At 40.9% G+C, this 23,395-nt stretch overlaps 1 protein-coding gene across 3 annotated transcripts in view; it reads right to left on the minus strand.

The window, feature by feature from the left end:
* Positions 1–1,807: 1,807 nt before the first annotated feature.
* LOC149022148 (uncharacterized) overlaps positions 1,808–23,395 on the minus strand; it is an 88,260-nt gene continuing 66,672 nt past the window's right edge. For all 3 annotated transcript variants that reach the window (XM_089150316.1, XM_089150315.1, XM_089150314.1), the window contains 3 exons: positions 18,256–18,440; positions 2,717–2,783; positions 1,808–2,547 (listed from right to left, as the gene is read on the minus strand). In XM_089150316.1, the coding sequence (XP_089006442.1) occupies positions 2,399–2,547; positions 2,717–2,783; positions 18,256–18,440 (401 nt within the window). In that variant the 3' untranslated portion in view covers positions 1,808–2,398. The remainder of the gene's footprint in view (positions 2,548–2,716; positions 2,784–18,255; positions 18,441–23,395) is intronic.

A 23,395-nucleotide genomic window follows, 5' to 3' on the forward strand; every position in this document is an offset into this window, starting at 1 on the left:
CAGTAATGGGAATAACATATGATCATCCTCCTAATCAAAGAGAATAGAAGGAACCAAAAGAAATAGAAGATGAAGTGTGGGTAATAGTGAATACCAACCTTAAAGAAGAAGAATCGCCGATAAGCTTTGAGGATTCAATGAGAATCTATCAAAACTCCAATGTGAATACTTGAGAGAGGCTTCCCACGTTTTCCAGAGGCTTAGGAACAATGTGAGGTTGATTATCACAAAGTTCTATTAAATAGAGGTTCAAAAACCTAAATTCCAGCAATTTACACATAAGCCCCTATCACTATGAGTGGCTCAGCATGATCGACCCAGGTTGACAGCAAGCCCAAAAATAGGGAATTCAAGCTCCAAACCTCAAAATTTTCAATGGGGTTTCTGCCAACTCAACTAGTGACTTACCTAGCATTGAGGGACCTTTTAAAACATGTCTAGCTAGGCCTCAAGCCCATCAACCAAGCTCTTCAATGCCAAGATGCAGTTTCTTCTCTAATTCAGACAAGGTTTCCAAGTAAGGAACTCCATCATCAACCTCCACGGGTTTTGGGTCAAACACCATGTCTTCCACTAAGATGGCACACAATTGCCTTCTACCTTTACTTCAAGTCTTCGAACCTACAAACAAATGGGTTTCAGAGTTAGGGTTTGGGATGGATTTCACATAAGGTGGATCTCATTGTCATTACAACAATTATCACATTGGATCCTTCATAAACAAATTCCAAATCGAGTTCTAAAATAGAATGTCTCTTTTGATTATGCTAGCTATTTGAATTCGCAAAGGAAAATTTAAGTATGTATTTTAAGGGTTTGTTTAAAGACAGTAAATGTTCACTTTAGTAGTTGATGTAGTTTTGGAATACGGATAATTGTACTTAATGGTAAAAAGTTGTGATCTATTATTTTGAGATTTTACCCTCTCTGAGAGATTAATGTTTCAATTGTGGTTGTTATGATATTTTACTTGTATTTTGAAAGAATGGTTGAAGAGCAACAATTGCCACATCACCCAATTGGGTTTAGTTGCCATGGGCCCCACCCGACCCTAGTAAGTGGGGGAATGACATTGACTGTGAAGATTCTTTTGTTATATAAAGCAGACACACTAGGAGAGATGGGATCTACAAGAACATTATTGTGAGAACCAACCATCGAGATACCTGAACTATTTACAGTGAGAACCAACCATTGAGATACCTAAACCATTTACATAGGATTTGTTGGGAAAGATGCAAAACAAATGGATAGCCTAGTAAGAAAGCTGGCAGTTCGAGGCATGTCCAGATCCTATCCCCCCGGGTGCACAGTGCACCCAAATTTTACCTCTCATAACCCACCTAACACTAGTGGGCCCAGGGTGATCTATGTCAGGTGATTATGATACAGATAAGTTGGGTGCACCATGCACCCAGGTGGAGGAAATCTAAATCCCTTCTAGGCATGTTACGTATATGGCTTTCCTTAAGACATATTTCGCCCCCTCTAAAGGTGTTATATTGGTTCCAACAAACCATCTACCAAGATAAAAATAAGACCTTAGACTACAAATGTGACCCATCGACCATTGTGCCGTGACGTGCCCCTTGGAAGAGGAATTACTAATTCCCAACTAAAATTTAAGATTGTGTGAAGATCTCAAACTTACACCCCCACAACCCCCCCCCCCCCCCCACCACCACCCTAAAAAAAAAATCTCACTTAAATGCAAGGCCCTTTTTTACACTAGTGTTAACTAATCAGGGTATTAATTCAAGGACAGAGGGTAATACTACACATCCCTCTACCACACATTTAGCAACGATACTACACTTTGTGAGTATGGGGACATAGGGAGGCAAACTTACCACAATTAAAGATAAAATAATGACAATCCAATTAATGCTGTTGCACGTGTCCTCCTGTCTTGTTGCAACTACTAAGGTTTTCACATTAAAATCTACCATTCATCCGTTGACAGGTAATGTAATTGAACCTTACCACTTGTCCGTCACAAGTAGTTCACAAAATCTAGGGACATGTGCAATAATTTGTACACCAGTCAATGAAATTATAGGGCAAGAGATTGCTTCCGGGTCTAGAAACGCATTGTGCAAGTCGAGAGTCCAACGACGAAAAGAATCACGTTGCCATGAAACATTTTTCTATAAGGCGAAATTTGCCATGGCAAAAGGTAAACTTTGGAAGCTCACATCCTAGTTCAACACAGGACCGTCCATACTGGTCACTTCATATTGGTTAGTAGCGTTTGTGAATAAAACCCAAAAGACAAGATCGTACCAGCATATCAAGCTGGGTAGTGACAAATGCTAACAAGAGTTCCATCACAAAGAACAGGCTTGTCCAGCCTAATGACAGTCTATGGTATTCAAGGTATTGTGGCCTGAGGAATGAATTACTGCACTTGACCGGCCATACAGCGTAATGTTGTCAGCACATTTGACGCTGCAGATGCTCTAGCTGCACTGGGGTTAGCCTGTATGTCTCCACTACAAGGACAGTCAAAGTCGATTCCTTTCACTGTTACAGTGGCACGGTAGCCTCCTACAAAATGTAATGACCAACCACATCAGTGTAGAAGCAGCAAAACCGCAGGTTGTAGTGATATAGCAACCAAATGATAACATAGGTAATTCATCTGATATGAATAATGATGACTAGTATGATGCAAAGAGGAAACAATCTATAGTCTCCTGATATTGGAATGACTAACCATCTGATGGAAATACACTATATCTTGGTAATATCCAGTTGTTCTGATGGCATATAGAATCCAGCTCCTGCCAAGAAAAAAAAAATATTAACCAAAACAAACCATGAATGGATTCGTATTTATTATAATCCACCCCCACAAAAACATATATCTTGAATTATTTAAATACATTGACTGAAAAACCAATATAACTGACAGAAACATGTGAGTAACCTTTTTTACCATCAACTTGTGGAGACTGCATTTTCTACCTAAAACCTGTACATTTGTACAGCTAGACTGAAGGACCTCTTTGACATGTTACAGACAATGTAATCACACAAAAAAGAGTTCAGTATTACTAGAACTAAAAATATATAAGGAACGGTATGAATTGGATATCCCAAATTGAGTTGGGAAGCAATTCTATGAGCCGACTGGGGGAAGTTCAATCTGAGAGAAGGCAAGGAACGAGAAGAGGGCAGGAAGAAGAAGTTACGTATACAATGCCTTGGGCAGAGAGTCGATTTCTCTCCCCTGTAGTGACATACTTTGCTTAAAAGTTGTATATTAACCCCCATGCCAACACAAGGTAGCCAAGGGAGGTAAAAGGTACAACAAGAAAACAAGATAATAATGAAGTACCCTCATTACACAAAGTCTTAACTCTAAAACTCTCCCTCAAGCTAGAGAATAAATGTCATACAATCCCAACTTGCACAGAATGATATTGAATTGGTGAAGATGAACTCTCTGGTGAAAATGTCAACTGTATCGTCATCTGTCTACAGTGAGTGCCAATGTGGCTGGAGTCAATTTTCTCCTTGAAAGTAATGTTAATCCACTTCACTATGCTTTATCCCGTTATATTAAACAGGGTTGTGAGCTAAATTACAGGCTACAGCAACCTTGCTATCACAATAGAGACATGTAGGTCTTTCGATATCAAAACTCAATCCTTGGACCAACCATCTCAACTACAGGAATTCACATTCTTCATGAGGCATACCTCTAGATTTTCTGCACTTAATGCAGCCCCGATTCTTCACATGAGCAGGTCCACCTATAAATGTACAACGGCCTAATGCAGATCTTCTATCAGAAACAAATCTCGTCATTAAGCCTTAGCGTCACCTCCAATCCTCAACTGGTTGTTTGGCATATAATAGCCCCTATTTTTTTCATAGGATAGACTTCAAATACAGGAGGATATGATACATAACATCAATTAAGGGAGATACATTGTCTTTATTAGTGAATTCGGTCAATAGGTGAGTTTGTTGGTACACAGAGTAGTTTGCATAGTTTTTGGCTTATGCTGTATCACTCCTGACCTATGATTCCATTGGTCGAAGCTGACAAATTGACCTAATGAGGAGTAGCAAGCAAAGCAAAAGAAGAGGCTCCATTCGATTTCCATGTAGAGTCCGTTGTCTAGTTTACCACATCCAATCTCCTTCCCCATTACCAGATCCTGAAAGACACAGTAGGAGTGAAAAAATGTTACCTAACAATTCAAGTCATCGGTAAGACTACAAATGGAAAGAAGGTTAGTAGAAAAAGATGGAACATGTAAAACTAAGGACAAAGAAAGGGACGGGGAATGCTGTATGGTTCCCTTTCCAGCAATAGCGTCGGGGTGAAGGAAATATGAGTGAGGGTGATAGTGATCAAACAAGAGGTTTTAATCTAACCAGGGATCGTCTGAAGGACTTGCATGAGCAGTCCTCGGATGATGAGCGTACCCATGACTCGAGCGAAGGTTCCCCCGATGATGATGTAAAGGTTTATCATTAAATAATAAAGCTGCATTGTACCCTGGGTGCTCAACCAGCTGAGGAAGCCCGAGTTGATGAGCTCCCGAGTGATGGGTCTCGGGAAGCTTCTAAAACCGTTGTTGCATCCGACTCCGCTACTCCTTCTACCCAAAGTGTTCTTCGGCCGGAATCAACGGCTACATCTCGTGATCCTCCAGCTTCGGCTTCCCAGGTCGTTCTTCCTAAGATGAGAGGTCCACCTCGTCCGCCTTTTCAACATCCCAGAGGTTTCCGAGGGGCTATTCCTCGTAAACCGGACAAAAGAACCTTATAGGATAATGCTTTGGCTTTGGCAAAGTCGCAGACCCTAATTCCTTGGCATGTAGATTTTGTCCAGAGTACCTCAGGGCCTGAATTTTATCCTTGTTCACTTTTCTCTATCGATCTAGATCTGTTTCTTTCTAGTTTTAACATTCCCAATGGGTATATGGTTGTCCTCCCGAAAGCTTCTAAAAGGGTGAATAATCCCCCGATTAGTTTTTATCAGCCCGATCAACTTGAGCCTGTATAGTTGGCGCAATATTATTGGCTTTGTTGGTTTCTAAAATAACTTAGGTGTTTTCTTGACCTTCGGACTTTTCTACCAATACTGCTCCTTGCACTCTCATACCCAGTGGGGCTGGTTTTACTTGGCGAAGAGGGCGTCCACTTCCCTTGATTTTGAGGGGAATTTTATTGAAAAAGATACTCTCCCGTCCACGACAAAAAAGTGTAGGGAATTTTTCTTATTCTTTAGTCCTGCTCCCGAACCGTTCCTTACCAATTTTCAGGAGAGGTCGAGGGAAGATATTGACCTTTTGAACACCCCTTTTAATCTGGATCCCAACAAGGAAGAAAGAGTAGGGATTATCAATCGGGTGAAAGTGGATGAATGTGAAGTCAATGGTTACTCCATGGAGTATAAACCTGTCATCCAGTTGTGGGGCTTTTCTCTAGGTGAACTTTCGTTTTAATTGTCTTAATTTTCTATTCCGTGTTTTTACCTGATTAATTTTTTCTGTTGTGTAGTGTTTGCAGACGTCCCGACTGATGACCTGCTGGCCATGGCAATCGGGTCCATGGATCATGCTCGGAGAAGGAAGCCTCCTTCCAAGGCAAAACCTTCGGCTTCGAGCGCTGTTGGGGTCAGGCCTTCTGCGGCTGTGGACCAGCCTTCAGTTGCTACTATCGGGACTGCAAAAAGTCCTAAGAGAGAAGTTCCTCCCGCTCCTGCAGGAAAAGAACCTACAGTGGGAGTCCCCCGGGCTCACCCCTCCAAGAAGGTTCGGATACTAGAGCCCGAGTCTCGTGCTGGGCCCTCTTCTGCTTCTAAGCTGACCGAACGTGATTCGGTTTTTGGTTACCTAAGCGCTGCTCAGCGTTGGGTCAAGGGCGCCAGCCTTCAGTCTGATCGGGAGTATTTGAAGGATCATCCGAATGACCAGTTCTTTTCGGATGGGTATAGGTAATCTTTCTTCCCTTCTGACTTCTTTTTACTCTGATAACTTTGACTAATGCCTCCGTTCTCAGATATCCGGCTGGGGCAGCTCATTGCTTTGCCAAGGCGCTGAGTCAGGCTCGTCAACAATCGGAGGAGTTGAAGCTTGCTGAGCAGCTTCATTAGAAGGTTAACAACAGCTCCGCTCAGGCTAGGAAGGAGCTTGAGGAGGCTCGGGAGCAGATTGCCAAGTTGAAGAAGGAGAAGAGCGACCTTTCCAAAAAATGCAAAGGGAAGGTCAAGGTCGCTGAGGAGTAACTCGGGAAGGCTACTGAGAATTTGGCCTTTGGAAGTTTTCTGTATAAGTCCATTCCCCACATTGCGAAAGGGGTTGACCCGGAGATGGGTGAGAGTGGTAATGTCGGTACCTTCGAGACAGTGGCATGCTTTTGACATTGCTCGCATTTGCGGACATACTTAAGGGTGTCCTTCTACATGTTGGCCAGTATATTCCCAAACGTAGCACCTTTTGCGCCAATGCTTTCCCCCCATGTGAGCGCCACATATCCCCTCGTGGACGTCCGCTAAAGCATAGCTAGCTTGGGAAGGTCCAACGCATATAAGGAGAGGCTCGGTGAAAGATCTCTTGGATAACTAATCATCTATAATGGTGAATCGGGCAGCTTGATTCTTAATCTTTTGGGCTTCGTTTGACTCAGTCAGGAGTACATTGTCCTTTAGGTAGTTCATCAAAGCGGTCGTCCAATCGGGATCTCCCATGATTTCTAGGATTTCAGCTTCCTGTGTGCTAGGGCGGTCTAGTTCTTCTATATAAACCGCTGAATCTAAATTTTTGTAACTGGCCAAAGATAGCCGGGAGAGTTTGTCTGCCTTCTCATTTTCTTTTCTGAGTATTTGATGGAAACTTACCCGATCAAAAAATGTTTGACGTTGCTCAACCTTTGCCAAATACTTCGCCATTTTCTCATCTTTTGCATTATATTCTCTCTTGATTTGATTTACAACAAGTTGAGTCACTTCTTACTTCCAGCTCTCGGGCTACCCACAGGCCTGCAAGCACAACTTCGTATTCGGCTTCACTGTTTGAAGCCAAGAAATTAAACCTTAGTGCATAGCTGACTGTGAAGTCTCTAGGACTCTTAAGGGTCAAACCTGCTCTCGAACCAGTACTACTACTCGTGCCATCCACATGTAAAATCCATAGGTCAGTTGCCTTAGTTGTTGAACTTGGATCTTTGTTTTGAGGTAAGCTATTTTCTACAATGAAGTCGGTTAAGACCTGAGCTTTAATAGTTGTCCTCGGTTTGAACTCGATCTGGTCCTCACTAAGCTCCACCGCCCACCCGACCATTCTCTTGGCTACATCAGGCCTTTGTAAAATCTTTTTAAGCGGAAAGTCAGTCGGGACAATAATTGGATGAGCCTGAAAATAAGGCATTAGCTTCCGTGAGGCTACCAAGAGTGCCGAAGCTTTTTTATCAATATCTGGGTATCTTATTTCTACATCAATGAGTACGTGACTCACATAATAGACCGGGTTTTGTGTTGTTTCTCCTTTTACCACACAGCGCTCACTACAGTCGGCGAAATGGCAAGGTAGACAGTCAAATTCTCCACAGTTACTGATCGCGCGAAGACAGGAGTTGTCCCGAGTGACTTTTTTAGTTCTTCGAATGCCTTATGGCATTCATCCGTCCACATGATTTCTCCAGCTTGGTGTGGCCTTTAACGCTTTAAAAAAGGAATTACATTTTTCCCCCGCTCGGGATATGAACCAATGTAGTGCTGCCACTCTCCTGGTCAGGCATTGAATTTCCTCTATTGTTCTAGGAGGTTGCATTTCAATCAAGACCTGGATCTTCTCAGGATTTTCCTCGATTCCCCTTTGAGAGACCATGAATCCGAGAAACTTCCCGAATGTTACTCCAAATGCACATTTCTCGAGGTTCAAGCGCATCTGATAAGTTCTCAATACATCGAAAGTGTCTTCCAGATCTACTAAATGTTTAGCCCGAATCAAACTTTTTTCCATGTTCCTCTAGTCTTGGAAGATTTTGTTGACTACTCTTTGGTATGTGGCACCTGCGTTTTTTAAGTCAAACAGCATCAACCGGTAGTAGTAACTCTCTCGCTCGATCATGAAGGAGGTTTGTTTCTCGTCTTCCCGCCTCATCAGGATCTGGTTGTATCCCGAATAGGCGTCCATGAAGCTAAGAACTTCGTGTCTAGCCGTTACATCGATTAGTAGCTCAATCCTGGGTAGAGGGTAACAATCCTTCGGGCATACCTTGTTCAGGTCTGTGTAGTCAGTACACATCCTCCATTTCCTGTTTGCCTTTTTGACCAATACAGATCTGGATCTTGAGATTCTTCGCAATGATCCGGCCCTATTTGCGAGGCCTGAGCATATACAGAGAAAGTTGAAGCACTTATGGGGGAGTGTGAAGCAGAAAGTGGGGATGGCTTTCTCCAAATGGGCGCATTACCATAGTGTTCCAGCACATACAACTCAGGGGCCCTACTACAGAGATATGATTGAGCAGATAGGCAGGGCTGGGAGTGGTGTACAGGGCCCCACTCCATATGAGATATATAATGTGTATTTGCCTAAGCATAAAGAGGACATAAATGAATACATTAAGGGATTAAAGCCCATGTGGAATCATTATGGAGTGACTCTGATGGCTGATGGTTGGAATGGTCCCACTAGACAGTCCTATCATCAATTTCATGTTGAATTGTGATGGGAGGACAAGTGTTCCTCAAGTCGATAGATGCATCCGGTGAGAAGAAGGATGCAAAATACATTTACAAATTATCTGAAGCAAGTGGTGAAGGAGGTTGGAGTTGAAAATGTAGTTCAAATTGTGATCGATAATGGCTCCAACTACAAGAAAGTTGGGTTGAAGATGCAAGAGAACTCCAGGTATCTAAAGTCTAAACATATAGTATTAATTTTCATTTGTAAATACATATATTTACATTACACATATACATGTACACTTTATAACTTTGTATTGATGGCTTGATGCCTTGATGGATGGACAGATATAGGCTCTTTTGGACTCCTTGTGCTGCTCACTGCATTGACTAAATGTTGTAGGAGATTGGAAAGGTCAAGCTTGTGAAGAATACGGTGGACCAAGCTCGACATGTTAGCACCTTCATATATAACCACACCTATGCATTAAGGATGATGAGGGACAAGTGTCAGGGGAGTTAGTGAAGCCAGGCATAACCAGATTTGCTACTAATTGGATAGCACTACGAGCTTTGAGAGTAGGAAGACCGGCCTTAGGAGTATGTTTGCATCGGAGGAGTGGTTTAACCGGGAGGGTTCTTCATCGGTGGGAGGAAGGAGAGCTCGGTTGACTATCCTTGATGAGAGTTTCTGCACAATGTGAGGATAGTAGTGAAGATGCTTGAGCTTTGTGGTGAATGTGTTGAGGATGGTAGATCAGCAAAGAAAACCTACTCTAGCACACATATTTGCTGCAGTAGATAGGATGAAGCAGCAAGTTGCTCAAGTCCACCCACGCGGCAACAAGAAAGTCCTTCAAATCATCAACAGTAGATGGGAGTCTATGTTGTAGCATCCACTGCATAAGGTTGGTGAGTTGTTAAGTTGTTAAGTACTTAAGCATAGTATTAAATTTAATTTTCATTATGTTATCACACTATTAAGGCTTAAGCATTAACTATTCCCTTTTATGACATACTTTTTCTTACACAGCATACTATTTAAATCCCAAGTACCATTACAAGGACAATCTTGGGATGAGGTAAGATTTGATGGATGCTGTCCAAACTGTAGTGGAGAAGTTCGAACCGGATACAGCTAAACAAGCAGTCATCCTTATGGAGGTGAGATAGTGATTAGAATCATTTGATATTCACAATTCGTAGTTTTATACTAAGTCATTAACCTAGTAACTACTAACTAGTTATTGTTTTTTCTCTTTATATATTAGATAAAGGCTTTTAGGGATGCCACTGGGACCTTCGGTCGTGTTGTGGCCGTATCGGGACCGGAAACCGCCCCTACGGGTAAGTTCATTCATTTATTTCATTATACATTTAATTATTATATTCTATCTTTAATTTAGTTATTTAAGTATTAAAATGACTTAGAGTCTATGTTTGTTGCAGCTGAGTGGTGGTTGCAATTTGGACGTGATTCACACAACTTGAGTAGGATTGCAAGCAAAGTGCTCTCCCAAACATGTTCTGCCACTGGTTGTGAGCGAAATTGGAGCACCTTCAGCCTCATTCACTCGAAGAGGCGCAACCGATTGGGTGTGAAGCGTCTAGAGGACCTTGTCTACCTATACTATAATATGAGACTGAGAGAGGATCATATTAGACAGGGGATGGACAAAGAGAGCACCAATATCGAGTTGGCCGACATATTTGAGATGGATGATGATGATAACCCAGTATGATAACCCAGTAGTTGACTGGATCAGGGATAGTGGAGACGGATTGCTGGATGAGGATGGAGGTCTTCCCAATAGTCAGATTGCAGAGGAGATGGGGGCTGATGTGGGGGACTTCATGGCCCAGGAGGGGAGGCCACATGCAGAGCCCGCCCGTCCCTTCGTGCCACACCCTAGTGCATCCACTCAGAGTGAGGATTTGATTTTCTGGTCCGACACTGAGGATGAGGTGACTCAGGCCTCCGGCGATGACGACAATGGTGGTGATGATGACGGTGATGGTGATGATGGAGGGGATGAGGAGAGTGTGGGACCTCGTGATCAAGATTCAGCTGATCCTAGGGAGAGACCACCACCACCACCTGCTGGACGTGAGAGTCAAGGGGGGGAGGACGACCACCAAGATTCACAGGAGAGAGTCAGTTCACCCACGCGACACAAGATTCAGACCATACTGGAGCTGCATCTCGAGGCAAAAATGTTTCCTCTACATATTCGAGGAAGGGGAAGGGGAGACAGCATGGCTGGAGCACAGAGGACACGCCATCATATGGGTCCTACCGTCCATCCGATGCCGAGAGCTTGGTGGGATCTATGAGATCGATGAGCATTGATGATGCTAGAGACTCCTCCACCTCCAGAGGATCCGAATGCCATAGGCCTGCAGAGTCCTCATATGATACTGCTGTGGAGAGTATTGGTTCTACCGAGTCGACTTATGGTTATAGTCCTTATGGTTATGGACCATATGGTGTCCCTCCTAGCTATCAGATTCAGGGTCAGGCCATTCAGCCACGACTGGAGCCTTATGGTTATGGAGCGGCCTATGGAGCTTATGGTGTCCCTCCCACTGTCGATTATCGGAGTCGGCCACTGCGACCTTATCAGTATCCTTATCCTTCTCCTAGTTCTGAGAGCCGGGGCCGGGGTGGTCTTTCATTTGTTGAGCAGATCTTCCACACTATTCCACAGCCACAAGGCCCACCACCACCAGTTCCTTTGGAGATTCACAACTTCCCACCGTTAGGGAATCTTATGCATGTGGATGAGGCCACATACAGAGGTGCAGTTTTTGACTATGTCCAAAACTATATGGGGCGGGGGCAAACATCATGGGAGTTATATTGTCATTTGTATGGGGTGCAGACGGAAAAGGGAGACCTTGAGGCTTGAATAGAATAGACTTGTAAGTTGTAAGTTGTAACTTGTAAGTAATAACAATACAACTTCTTCTCTGATTCATGTACTACATACTTGGAATGTTGGATATTACATTTTCAGTAGTTTTTTAGTAAACTAGTAGTTATTATAGTGTTTATTATGCTTGAAATAGCTAGTATGCAAAAATCCAAATCAATTTGAGTGCATTTGAGGCTCGAAATTGAGTTTTCAAGAATCAAGAAAAAAGTATCCAGTTTTGGTCGAAATTTCGACCTTTTCCAAGGTCGAAATGTCCATTTCGATTGAATTTTTTACCTTGCACAAGAGATTCTTCCCGACATTCTTTCTCCTTTCCTTAGTCAGCCTTTTTGGAGGTTTCCCTCGGACTTGTTGATCGGGCTCTTTTCCTAGGCTCGGGTGACGTTTCACATGATTTACAAGTTCCTCGTACATACTGACCAAGCTTCCCGTCTAGGATCAATTTTTCGACCTCTGAGTTGAGGATTCGACAGTTGTCAATGTGGTGGCCGTAGTCTTTGTGAAAGCAGCAATATTTTGTCATATCCCGATCTTCCAGTCGGGAATGTAACTTTCCAGGCCATTTTAGCAAGGGCGGAACCAGGATTCAATATTGGGGGGGCCGAAGAATAGAAGTTCAGATTGGGGAAGCACCAATGTTTTTTTACCACACATATTGTGTGGGCCCTTATAAGACCTATTGGGGTCTTACCTATGAATTATATTACTATATTAAGGAATAGGTCCACATATTTTGTGGGGCCCACACATATTTGACAAAAATAAGTAAATTATTGATAATGATATTTTTTTTTCAATAAAATATAAGTAAATTAAAGCATAACACAAAAAAAGAAAAAAGAAAAATAACCATGATTTCAACCCTAAAAAGTCATATGCAAACCAAATTTTTTTTTTTTTAAAGTAAGAGATGCAAATTAATGGTAGTTACTTTACTAATTATTGACATTTTATTTCACAATATAAAATCAAATAACAAAATTGTAGAAGAAATAAAGAAACAAATAATATAAAATCAAAAAATATTTCAAAAATGAGAAAGAGAGAAACAGTAGATAAATTGAGAAATAGAAAGAGTACCTAATTGTAGAGAAGATTTTTTCCAAATTTTCCTTAACCCACGCTTATAGAAAGGGAAGAATAAATATGAAAAAAAAAAAAAAAAAAAAAAAGAAACAGAAGAGAATAAATAGGAAGAAAAGAGGAGAGAGGAGAGATGAGATATGAGAGAATAAATAGGGATTGAAGAGTTTCTAATAAGAAATGACAATTTAAATATCTAATGAGAGTTTTTTTCAAAAATTTCCTTTAACCCATGTTTATAGAAAGAGGAGAGAATAAATAGGAAGAAAACATGTGAGAGAGAAGAGGGGAGAATAAATAGGGATTGAGGAGTTAGTTTTTAGATAGGGATGACATTTTTACCCATTATTTTACCTTTCAAATTTGTTCTCAATATTGGGGGGGCCAAATAGTGAAATTTCACATGTAAGAAGAGAAAAAACTGGAAAAATAAAGGAAATTAATATAAAAATGAGAAAATTAAGGCAATTATGAAAAAAATGTAAAAATCCGGGGGGGGGGGCATGGCCTTCCTCGGCCCTTTAGTGGGTCCGCCCCTGCATTTTAGTGACTTCTTGTCCCAAATTTGCATCAGAATCTCTGATGGTTTCGTATTAAGTGGGGTGAAGCTTTCTCGACCTTGGTCGTGGTTCCAACGGCTTTTTGATCCTCGATCCCAATCGTTTGAAGTGTTCTTCTCATTCTCGGGTCTCCGATCCCGATCAGCCTTTACCTGAGCATTTATTACCTCATAAACACTAGCTTGCTTCTAGCATTTACGTAACGTCTCGTATGTTTTGGGTTTTTCTGTCAATAAGAATTTTAGAAGTCTCTGATGAGTGATGCCACTCCATAGTGCGTTGTATGCAACTTGATCGTCTAGACCCTCGATCTCAATGGCTACTTCATCGAAACGCTTCAAAAGATCCCAAATGGATTCTCTTCGTCCTTGACTTATAACAAATAGGTTGTCGGACGTTTCTTGCTCCCGATTGCACTTCTAAATCGGGCTATGAACTTACGGGCAAGTTCTCTGAAATTGTGGATTGATCCCAGTTGCAGGCTGTTGAACCATTTGATGGTCGGACCCTTCAGAGAGGCTGGGAAAGTTCTGCAAAGCAATTTGTCCTCCTGTCCGAGTACAGTCATTACTAACTTGAAGTAACTAATATGCTCTTCCGAGTGAAAGTTGGCATGATAAAATTTTGGGGGAGGCACATTCATAATTTCATCGGAGAATGGTTCCCGAACAATCACGTCCAGATCTTCATCATGATCCCAATCCTCAAATCTGCAATCGACCTCAGCCATTCTTCTCCGGAGGCGATTCTGCATCACCCCATTTCCTTCGGACTCCGCGGTATTCTTCCTTTTGGATTGCGGCCAGGAGACAGATACCCTCGATCGGGCTGCTTAAGGCTGGCTTTCTCCTTGATACTCGGATTCCTCCCAGCGACTTCTTTGAGGAAGGGATCCGGTTCGAGAAGGTCACGAAATGCGGTCAAGGACACTGACCCTTGTCCCATTTTGTTGTCTTTGACCGCGCACGGTGCCAACATGAGTGGATCTTTGACCTTCAGCTTGTCTTCCTCTCGAGATCCCTCCTCTCGGTCCGACTCTTCTTACATTTTGGAAGGCTCTCAGTAACCTTCCTGTCTGAGTGTTTCGTTTTGGTCCTTGCTCGACTCCAATCTGATTGACCAAACCTCTCAACACCCCCTGCATCTCAAGCATTCCTTTTCGGATTTCATCTACATCAGCCGTAGTGCAATGCCCCTATGGCCTTCTTGACGTACCCTCCCCGTTTGGATTTTCAAGTATCAGATTGTCCTCGGGAGGGTCTTGCTCCACTCGGGTTGAGTGTTCGCCCCATCGTCCTGATGAGTTTGATCTTCTAAGTTCGGGTTACCGCCGGCAGTTTCTTGCCGAGCGCGCCCATTGTTAGCTCCTCGTCTAGCCATGACTTGAATATTGTCGTTGCCACAGATGGCACCAAACTGATGCGTCACAGTTAAAATTCTGGTTCCGACTAAACCCCTTGTTCTTGAGACGATGAGTCCTGCAAGAAAGGTTAGACGCGGGCCGACACGTATGTTGAGCAGCCGCCTCCGATGGCTAAGTCAGACAGTGAACAGATTAAGATCCCATGCAAAAGCTACATAGGGTTATGTTCAAAATGTATTGGATGCTTACCGGAGGTGAGTCCTTGCTTTTATAGTGTATGTATTACTTTTTCTAGATTTGGTAAGTTTACCCAACGAGGGCTGCGGTTTCTCCTGAGATTACGTTGACCTTCTATCTTAAGTGTTATTGCCATAAGTCCGGCGTAAGAAACGCTTTGCCTTAGTCAGTCGGCAACTGTTCCAACCGAGTGTTTGGTTCAGTTCCGACCCGGCTCGGGTAGAAAACCTCCCGTATCACTCCCGACTAATGGTTTTGATTCTCAGGTACTTGGCCAAGGCCACCCACTATTTTGCTGAGGAAATGAATCGGGCTCGCCACCGGTCGGAAGAGCTGGAGCTTTCCCAAACCCTTTATCAGCCAACCAACCATAGTTCCCATTAGGTCAAGAAGGAACTTGACGTTGCCTAGGCGGAGGTTGCTTCTCTTAAGAGGGCTGATCTCACTAAAAGCCGAGATAAATACAAAGGGAAAGCCAGATCTCTAGAGAAGAAGCTTGGGAAGGCCACCAATAGCTCACAAACTCTGCTGGACAAGGAGGTGGAGAAGAACAAAAAGTTGATCAAGACGATTAAGGGATTGAGGGCCGGTTCGTCCGAGGATTTTCCTAGGTCCAAGAGGATTACTTCAAGACTCCCGAATTCAGGTCTCTGAAGTTGGCTCTCTCGACTTCTGCTTTTAGGAGAGGAACAGGATGCTAGGTTGGTAGTCACCATAATGATCTAACTCTTGCCAGAGAAAGCGTAATTCAGTATAGTATTGGGCAACTGGCAACTCTTTGTGTGGTCTCATGAAGTTTCTTTCATAGTTCATAGATCTGCGCATCATTCCCCAATTGTCCATAAGTCTCTTTAGTGGCCTTCCAAATCTAGGTTGTTGTATCCAACAATAAATATCCCCTGGCTAGATTTGGATGCACGGAATTCACAAGGAATGACATGATAAGAGAGTCATATGAAATCTACTTATCCTGAAGAATGCCATCAATCAAAGGTTTGGTTGTAGTGCCCATAATATGACCGACGAGACCTCTTCCAGTAATTGTCAAATACGCAGAACGAGACCAAATCAAGTAATTAGTTCCATCGACTTAATAGAGAGTGATGGAAGGTTGAGATAATTTTCATGATTTGTCGGAACTGCAGAAACATCCGGTGTAGTCTTATCTTCAGTCCACTCACCAAAAACACCACCAAAAAACAATGTTGATCAAACCTTTAAACCTGCTGAAAATTCTGAGCAAACCTTCTGAAAAAACTGATCAAGCCTTCTGAAAAATCTGATCAAACCTGCTGAAACGGCTGATCAAATCTGCTGGAATTTTCTCTGAGCAGTTGTAATTTTCTGATTCAATGTTGCAGTAATTTTTTGATCAATACTGCATAAAACCGGCAGAAAATTCTGAGCAAACCTTCTGAAAAAACTGATAAAACCTTCTGAAAAATCTGATCAAATCTGCTGGAATTTTCTCTGAGCAGTTGTAATTTTATGATTCAATGTTGCAGTAATTTTCTGATCAATACTGCATAAAGCCTGCTGAAAATTCTGAGCAAACCTTCCAAAAAAACTGTTCAAACCTTCTGAAAAATCTGAACAAACCTGCTGAAAGGGCTGATCAAATCTGCTGGAATTTTCTCTGAGCAGTTGTAATTTTCTGATTCAATGTTGCAGTAATTTTCTGATCAATACTGCATAAAACCTGTTGTTCTTCAGTCTTCAAACTGTTTTAGAAGAATCTGAAACATTGCAAGAGGTGTAAAACTTCAAAAAAAAAAAAAAATCTGCATTGCAGTAGAGAAGAGAACAACATCGAGGAGGAGTCGATAGCAAGAAAGAATCCCAAAGGAAGAAGCAAACGAGAAAGGAGAGGAGGAAGATGCTGTCAATGGTGGAAACACAGAGAGAGAGAGAGAGAGAGAGAGCAAAGGCAGAAGAAAGAAAAAAAATCGTGAAAGACAGGCGGAAGAGAAGAAAGAGAGGCGGCAAAAAAAATAGAGTTTTTTTGGTGTTTTAGAAACAAAAGGAAGAATAGCAAGGAAAAGGAGAGGAGAAGATACTGGTGGCAGAAACAGAGAGAGAAAAAGTCGAGCGGAAGAAAAAAGAAAGAAAAAAAATCGAGAAAGAAAGAGAAGGAAATAGAAAGAAAAAAAACTTGCCTTGGTTTTTTTTATTCTAATTTTTAACCTGGCTCTGATGCCATGTGGAAATAATTGAATCCTTAGATGATCAATGTGACCCCTAAGTTTCCTATTTATAATAATGTGAAATATACGAAGTTACATAATTACCCTCACTACACAACTGAATAATAATAACTTGAACCACAACTTACAATTAAACCAACCCACAAATAAGCCGAACCAACCAACAAGAACTATCTATTTCAAGCTGCGCATGGTGACTTGTATGCTCCAGCTTGAGGAGTGTTGAGATTTGGGCAGCTCCTTCGGTGCACAAGTCTTGGCACCTTGCTTGGTCCACAAGTTAGGCTTGGAAGAGGATTGCTTGATGTGCAAGAATTTGAAGTTCTGAAGTCTGCTTTTTAGTTACTTTCTATTTTTTGTTTCTTTCCTTTTTTGGACAGATTTTCTTGCTAATTTAGTCTGTCATTTATTTGTAATTTTGTTTCTATTTTTAGAGGGAAGCTTACATGTCCTCCAGGCATGTAACTTGAAGACTCTTATTATAAATATTAGGTGCTTGTGATTCTGGTGAGTCTAGTCCAGAATCGCAGGGAATTGCTCTCCTTGCTGGTTCGTCTCCCTCTTCTTCTTCTTAGTTTGTTCTTCAATTTTGTGTTTGATTTGGTCCTAAGAGGCTGGTTTCTCACAAAGTCCATGAATTAAATGAAAAAAGAAGGCATCCCAAAATTCTCCTATATTTAAAGTTGGACAGTACAGCTGCAAAGAAGCTTCAAAATTAAAGAAATAATGTATCAATGTAACAATATATTGATTACCATAAAAAAGTAAAGCTTAGCTATGTAATAAATTATTTTAATAATAACAAAATATGTTTACGAGTCATTTTGGTAGTTTAGTTTAGTGGATAGCACATAGAAGTGGTTATTAGCACTCAGTTTTCCTGTTGTTTAGAATTTTTTTTTTCCCCTCAACTTTGAAGAGAAGTGCTTGTTGTCTTGAAGAAACTCATAATTTGAAGAGGCACATAATGTGTCCATTGGTTCATTCAGGTACCAAAACAATAGTCTATATGATCTGTTGGATATAAATGGATTGTTGTTTAGATGATCTAATTGAATACAGGAGATGTATCAGCCTCAAATTCAAACCGATCCCGGCACTAGCATCTAATACTTCACCAAAACATAGCACAAAAAAATAGCCATTACTTAGAAAAATATATTTTCAAATAAAGGGAACAATGCCAAATATAAAAATATTGAAAGAACTGCAAGGTACTTGCCTGACATGAATCCTGTGAAGTAAGAATGGCCTCAGACAGTCTTTTCCTATTGAGGGATAGAGGTGAACTTTGATTTTCGATGTGTAGCTGGGTCACAGTATAAGTTTGGGTAATCCCTCTTGAGCATGCAACACTACAAGCTTCCATTATGGACTCAATCTTTGATATCAAATCACCTTTGCAGCCTACAAAGATTTCAAAGTAACTCATGAAATTTGTGTATGTATCTTAGTGAACAGAAGAATTAGACCTGTCAATATAACAATGAGCTAATTCATCAGGGAAACACAATGATAAATTTTGAAATAGCCAATTCCTTATCCCCTGAACCATAGTCTACTATTACGATTAACTTTCAGGGATGCTCTAAAATTCAATGGTTTCAGCCCCTCCCTGGAAGGCTTGAACCAGTCAATTATCCAACTAACGACCAAATTCACCAACCAAGATGCAACATCAAATTCACCAAGGAAGTTCTAAAAGTTCTAAATACACATCAGCAATTTACTAATTACCAAAAATATAATACTGATGGGTACATTAACTAATTTATAGACTCAATAACAAAGACTTGAACAACCCATTTAACAATTGAGCTACAGCTTTTTTGCAGACAACCTGAACTATGGAATAATACAAAAAAAAAAAAAAAAAAAAAAAAAGAATTGACAGCAATAAAATTAGTATAGTAAAATATTTAAACGTAAATTCACAAATGCTGCTTTTATCATGAAATATGTTCAAAGGGCAGAATGGGCAGAACCATGCCCATCAGGGGCTAATTCTTGATAGCTCTGGAATCGCTTGTTGAGTTGAATTAGGACTTGCTAGTCCTTTTTCTATTCTGTGTCCTTGTATATTTTATCTATAAACAAAGCAATAGGGGTTTTGAGGCTTCACAAGCTCAGTGTGAAGCTCCACAGCAAATCGAGCTCTCTTCTCTCTTCTCTTCTTTTCTCTTTTCTTTGTTATAATCATAAGTCATAACTGACATGGTATCAGAGCTATATCATTAAAAAGTGGTGTAAGGGCCCCCATCCTGGTTCTCCTCCCTCAGACTCTTCTTTTACTTAGGCAGTTGCTGCCAAAGCCCTTTTGAAGTTTCTACATCTTCTCAGCCAGGGGGCAGCACCGCTGCTGCATATTTTGGTGAGCTTTTGAAGACTCAATCAGGGAATGAAGAAGAAGAACTAGGTCTTCCTTGCGCAATCATGTGAAGAAATCTATATATCCTATTTCAAGTATTTTTCTACAGAACTATTTGTGATTCAATTGTGAATCAGGTTGTTGGCTTATTCTCGAGCCCAAGGTTGCTTGGAAAACCTCAGCATTTTAATGGTTGAAGGAGCAAGGCGCAGACGAAAAGTTGTGTTCTCCACTCCTTCGGACCCTCTCGCTTTGCTCGAGCCTCCTCCTCATGGAAGCCAAGAGAAGAGGAGCAGCGGCACGAGGTCAGGTACTGTTGCGATTCTCTTGTTCAAGAATCTCCTTGTTTTTGGATTCTCCATTTTCAGTGGTACTGTTTTCGGGGGGATATATAGCTGTGTAAACTGTTGGGTTATTGCTGTTCATTCTGATTTTTGGGGGATATATAGCTGTGTAAGCTGTTGAGTTGTTGCTGTCCGAACCGATTTTGGCAGATACATAGCTGTGTAAGCTGTTGGGTTGTTGCTTGCCATTCTAATCTTCAGCTGTTTGATAGGATCTCTTAGATTCTATTCTGTTTTGGTGACTTTTAAGAACCAGCAACTGTATATTAACTGCTGGTTTGTGTCTTTTAGATTCCTTTTTGTGGTTAATTGATCTTTTCAATGGGAGAATCCTCATCTAATGATCCAGAGACTACAATGACTGAGTGGTTTACTCATCTCCATATGTTTGGCCGGAACGCATTTAGAATGAGCTTCTAACTTTCATCAGTGGAAACCTATTGTAAAGGCTGTTCTCACTGAATGTGGACTGAGATCCCACATGACTAAATCAGACCCTGAGGGTGATGAGAATTGGGAAATTACTGATGCATGTTCTAGGACAGATATTTAACCCCATGGCAAATCATATTGTGGATTTTGTAACTCATTTAAATACAGTGAAGGACTTATGGGAGTATTTAAATATGTATATTCTGGTCAGGCTAATCCATCCAGAAGTTATGAGTTACCACAAGAATTCTATTGGGTTGCTAGGAAGGGTAGACTTCTAAGACAGTATATCGCTAATAACAAAAAGAAGTACGTGAAGAATTGAACTCTATATCACCCACCTCTTCTAGTATAAGCACAATGCAACAACAATGGGAACAGCTTGCAGTTATGGGCTTCTTGGTAGGCCTTGCAAAGGAGTTGACTACGTCTGTCAACAAATTCTTGAAGGAGATCAAGATGCTTTTTTGGCAGACACCTTCTCAGGAGTTCTTCGAGTAGCAAAAGAAAATCCCATGGTACTTCATCAAGGGATAACCAACCCTTGCCACATTTAACCCTAGTTGTGGTTCTTCCCACAGGGAGGTGCAAGAGCCAGGTCATAATCATGGAGGTTGTTCGAAAACAAGCATTAAATAATCAAAACAGCAGCTGAACTTGAACAAAGAAAAGAGAGAAGAAGAAGAAGAGAAGAGAGATGAAGAACTAGTAGAAGAGGCTTGTGATTCTTGCTTAAAAGTCTGGAATCACAGAGCCCTTTTATTTATAGCTTCTAATGAATCTAATACAACTTGAGAGACAAGTAATTGTCCTCTAGAAAAAGGAAACAAAAAAATTACAACTTTAGTAACTTCCTAGCTCCTAAAATAGAAAGTTCTAAAAAATAGAAACTACCACCAAAATAGAAACTATGCTTTCTAAAAACTCTCAAACTTATGTAGCAAGACTCCAACATTAGAAATAGAAAGTAGAATAATATCAATAGCATAATACTGTTCACATAAATAGGACAAACAAAGTTACTGTTCACGTCAACAGTAAAAGCAGATTTTACTGCTTTTACTGTTCATGTGAACAGTACCGTGAACAGTAAAAACATATTTTTACTGTTCACGTGAATAATGTCGTGGACAGTAAATAGCCCAAGTGTATATACTTCAACACTCCCCCTCAAGCTGGAGTGTACACAAAGAAAACTTCAACTTGCACAATAAGAATAAACTTCAAAAGTAGCACCAATCTTGAATCGTGTAGCAATGGAAAATGTCGATAAACGCTGAGAAAACTTCACCCAGGAGATAATCAACACCAACTTTAAAAAAACTTTAATTCTTCATGTCAATAGAACCATCCAATATTGAGAACAATCGATGATGTTGAAGACAAACAAAGTCCACAAGTATAGCAAGATCAAAGACACTATTCCTATAATGCCGGTAGTAGGGAGAAATATCCACACTAAATCTTCAAAATTGTAACTCCAAAGTCCAAATAAATGCTTCGCAAGAAGCCAAGTTGTAGGTAGGCAAAAGGCATTATCCACATAATGCCCGTAGTAGGGAGACATGTCCACGCTAAATCTTCAAAATTGCAACTCCAATGTCCATATAAATGCTTCGCAAGAAGGCAAATAATAGGTAAAGTATGGGTAGGTAAAAGGCAATATTGATTATTGTGGACCAAGTAGGTAGGTAAAAGACAGTATAGGTTACTGTGGACCAAGTAGGTAAGGTAGTATGGGTTACTACGGACCAAGTAAATAGGTAAAAGACAGTATGGGTTACTGTGGACCAAGTAGGTAGGGTAAAAGACAATATGGGTTATTGCGGACCAAGTAGGTAAGGTAAAAGACAGTATAGGTTACTGCAGACCAAGTAGGTAAGGTAGTATGGGTTACTACAGATCAAGTAGGTAGGTAAAAGGGCAATATAGGTAAAGATAGGTAATGATATTGTTGTAGAATGTCATAAGTTGAGGGCAAAGATCTTCACAAATAATATCCATCAGCACATCTTGAGTACATATAGAATAAGGTACCATTCTCCCCCTCACGTGTAGCACTACACGTGGACAATTAATGATTACCAGTGACAAGCATCTTAAAGTATGAGCACAAAAGAAACCCAAGAAAGAAAAGTAACAGCCACAGAGCAGTGTATTATTCACCAATAAAGCTGATCAAGAAGCAGTAAATCGTTTAACAGGACAAAGTCGTGTTCTCCAGGGGGAAAAATTTTTCTGGACCACCACAAGCCCTCAAATAGGGCAAGAGCAAATTAGATCAGGAGAAAATTATTGAACCAGCTTGGAATCTCAGAATTGCAGTTGTCCCTACAGCAATCCACTCAGAAGAAGTGCAATTACAGTTGTTGCAGTAGTAGATATTATCAGATCTCGGACCACAGCAACAAACTTCTACTAGATTTGAAACTCTAACAGATCTCGATATGAAGGAAAAGTAGTGCCCTAGGTCTTTGTAGAAGTATTAGATAAAAAGAAGGTTAAAATTGATTCTGAAATAAACAATGGAAGTAGTAGTAAAGCAAGACGGTAGCAGCAGAATTTTTCAGAAAGAGAAATTCAATGAAACAGGGGTTACTAGTATACGACTTGCAGTAGAACTTATAGCACAAACAGTGGAAGACAATTCGTAGGTCTTGCAATCCGAATTATGGGCATATCTTCGCAAGAATCAAGAGGAATCCCAGGACATCAGTATACTGTAGATCAAACTTCAGATTTGCACCAAAAAAAAGGGTAGTAGCAGCCTCAGTTGAATCAAATAGGTAGACATATCCCCGAAAGCTTGGGGCCTTTTGTAGTATCAATACATAGATACTTGGTGCTTCAAAAGTCAAAGAAGGACAGCCATTCACAATTACTGCAGCGAAGGTTGGGGCTGCCCTAGATAAGAAAAAGGAAAAAAGAAGGAAAAAAAAACTAGGCAGCCAAGAGAGAGAAAATAGTCCCTAGGTTGATTAAACTTGCTCTGATGCCATATTAGAAAACAAGTATTAAATAATCAAAACAGCAGCTGAACTTGAACAAAGAAAAGAGAGAAGAAGAAGAAGAGAAGAGAGATGAAGAACTAGTAGAAGAGGCTTGTGATTCTTGCTTAAAAGTCTAGAATCACAGAGCAGTTTTATTTATAGCTTCTAATGAATCTAATACAACTTGAGAGACAAGTAATTGTCCTCTAGAAAAAGGAAACAAAAAAA

Source organism: Hakea prostrata, chromosome 3 (genome assembly GCF_041222555.1).
Source record: "Hakea prostrata isolate BN-2017 chromosome 3, UWA_Hpros_2, whole genome shotgun sequence".
NCBI classification, from domain to species: domain Eukaryota; kingdom Viridiplantae; phylum Streptophyta; class Magnoliopsida; order Proteales; family Proteaceae; genus Hakea; species Hakea prostrata.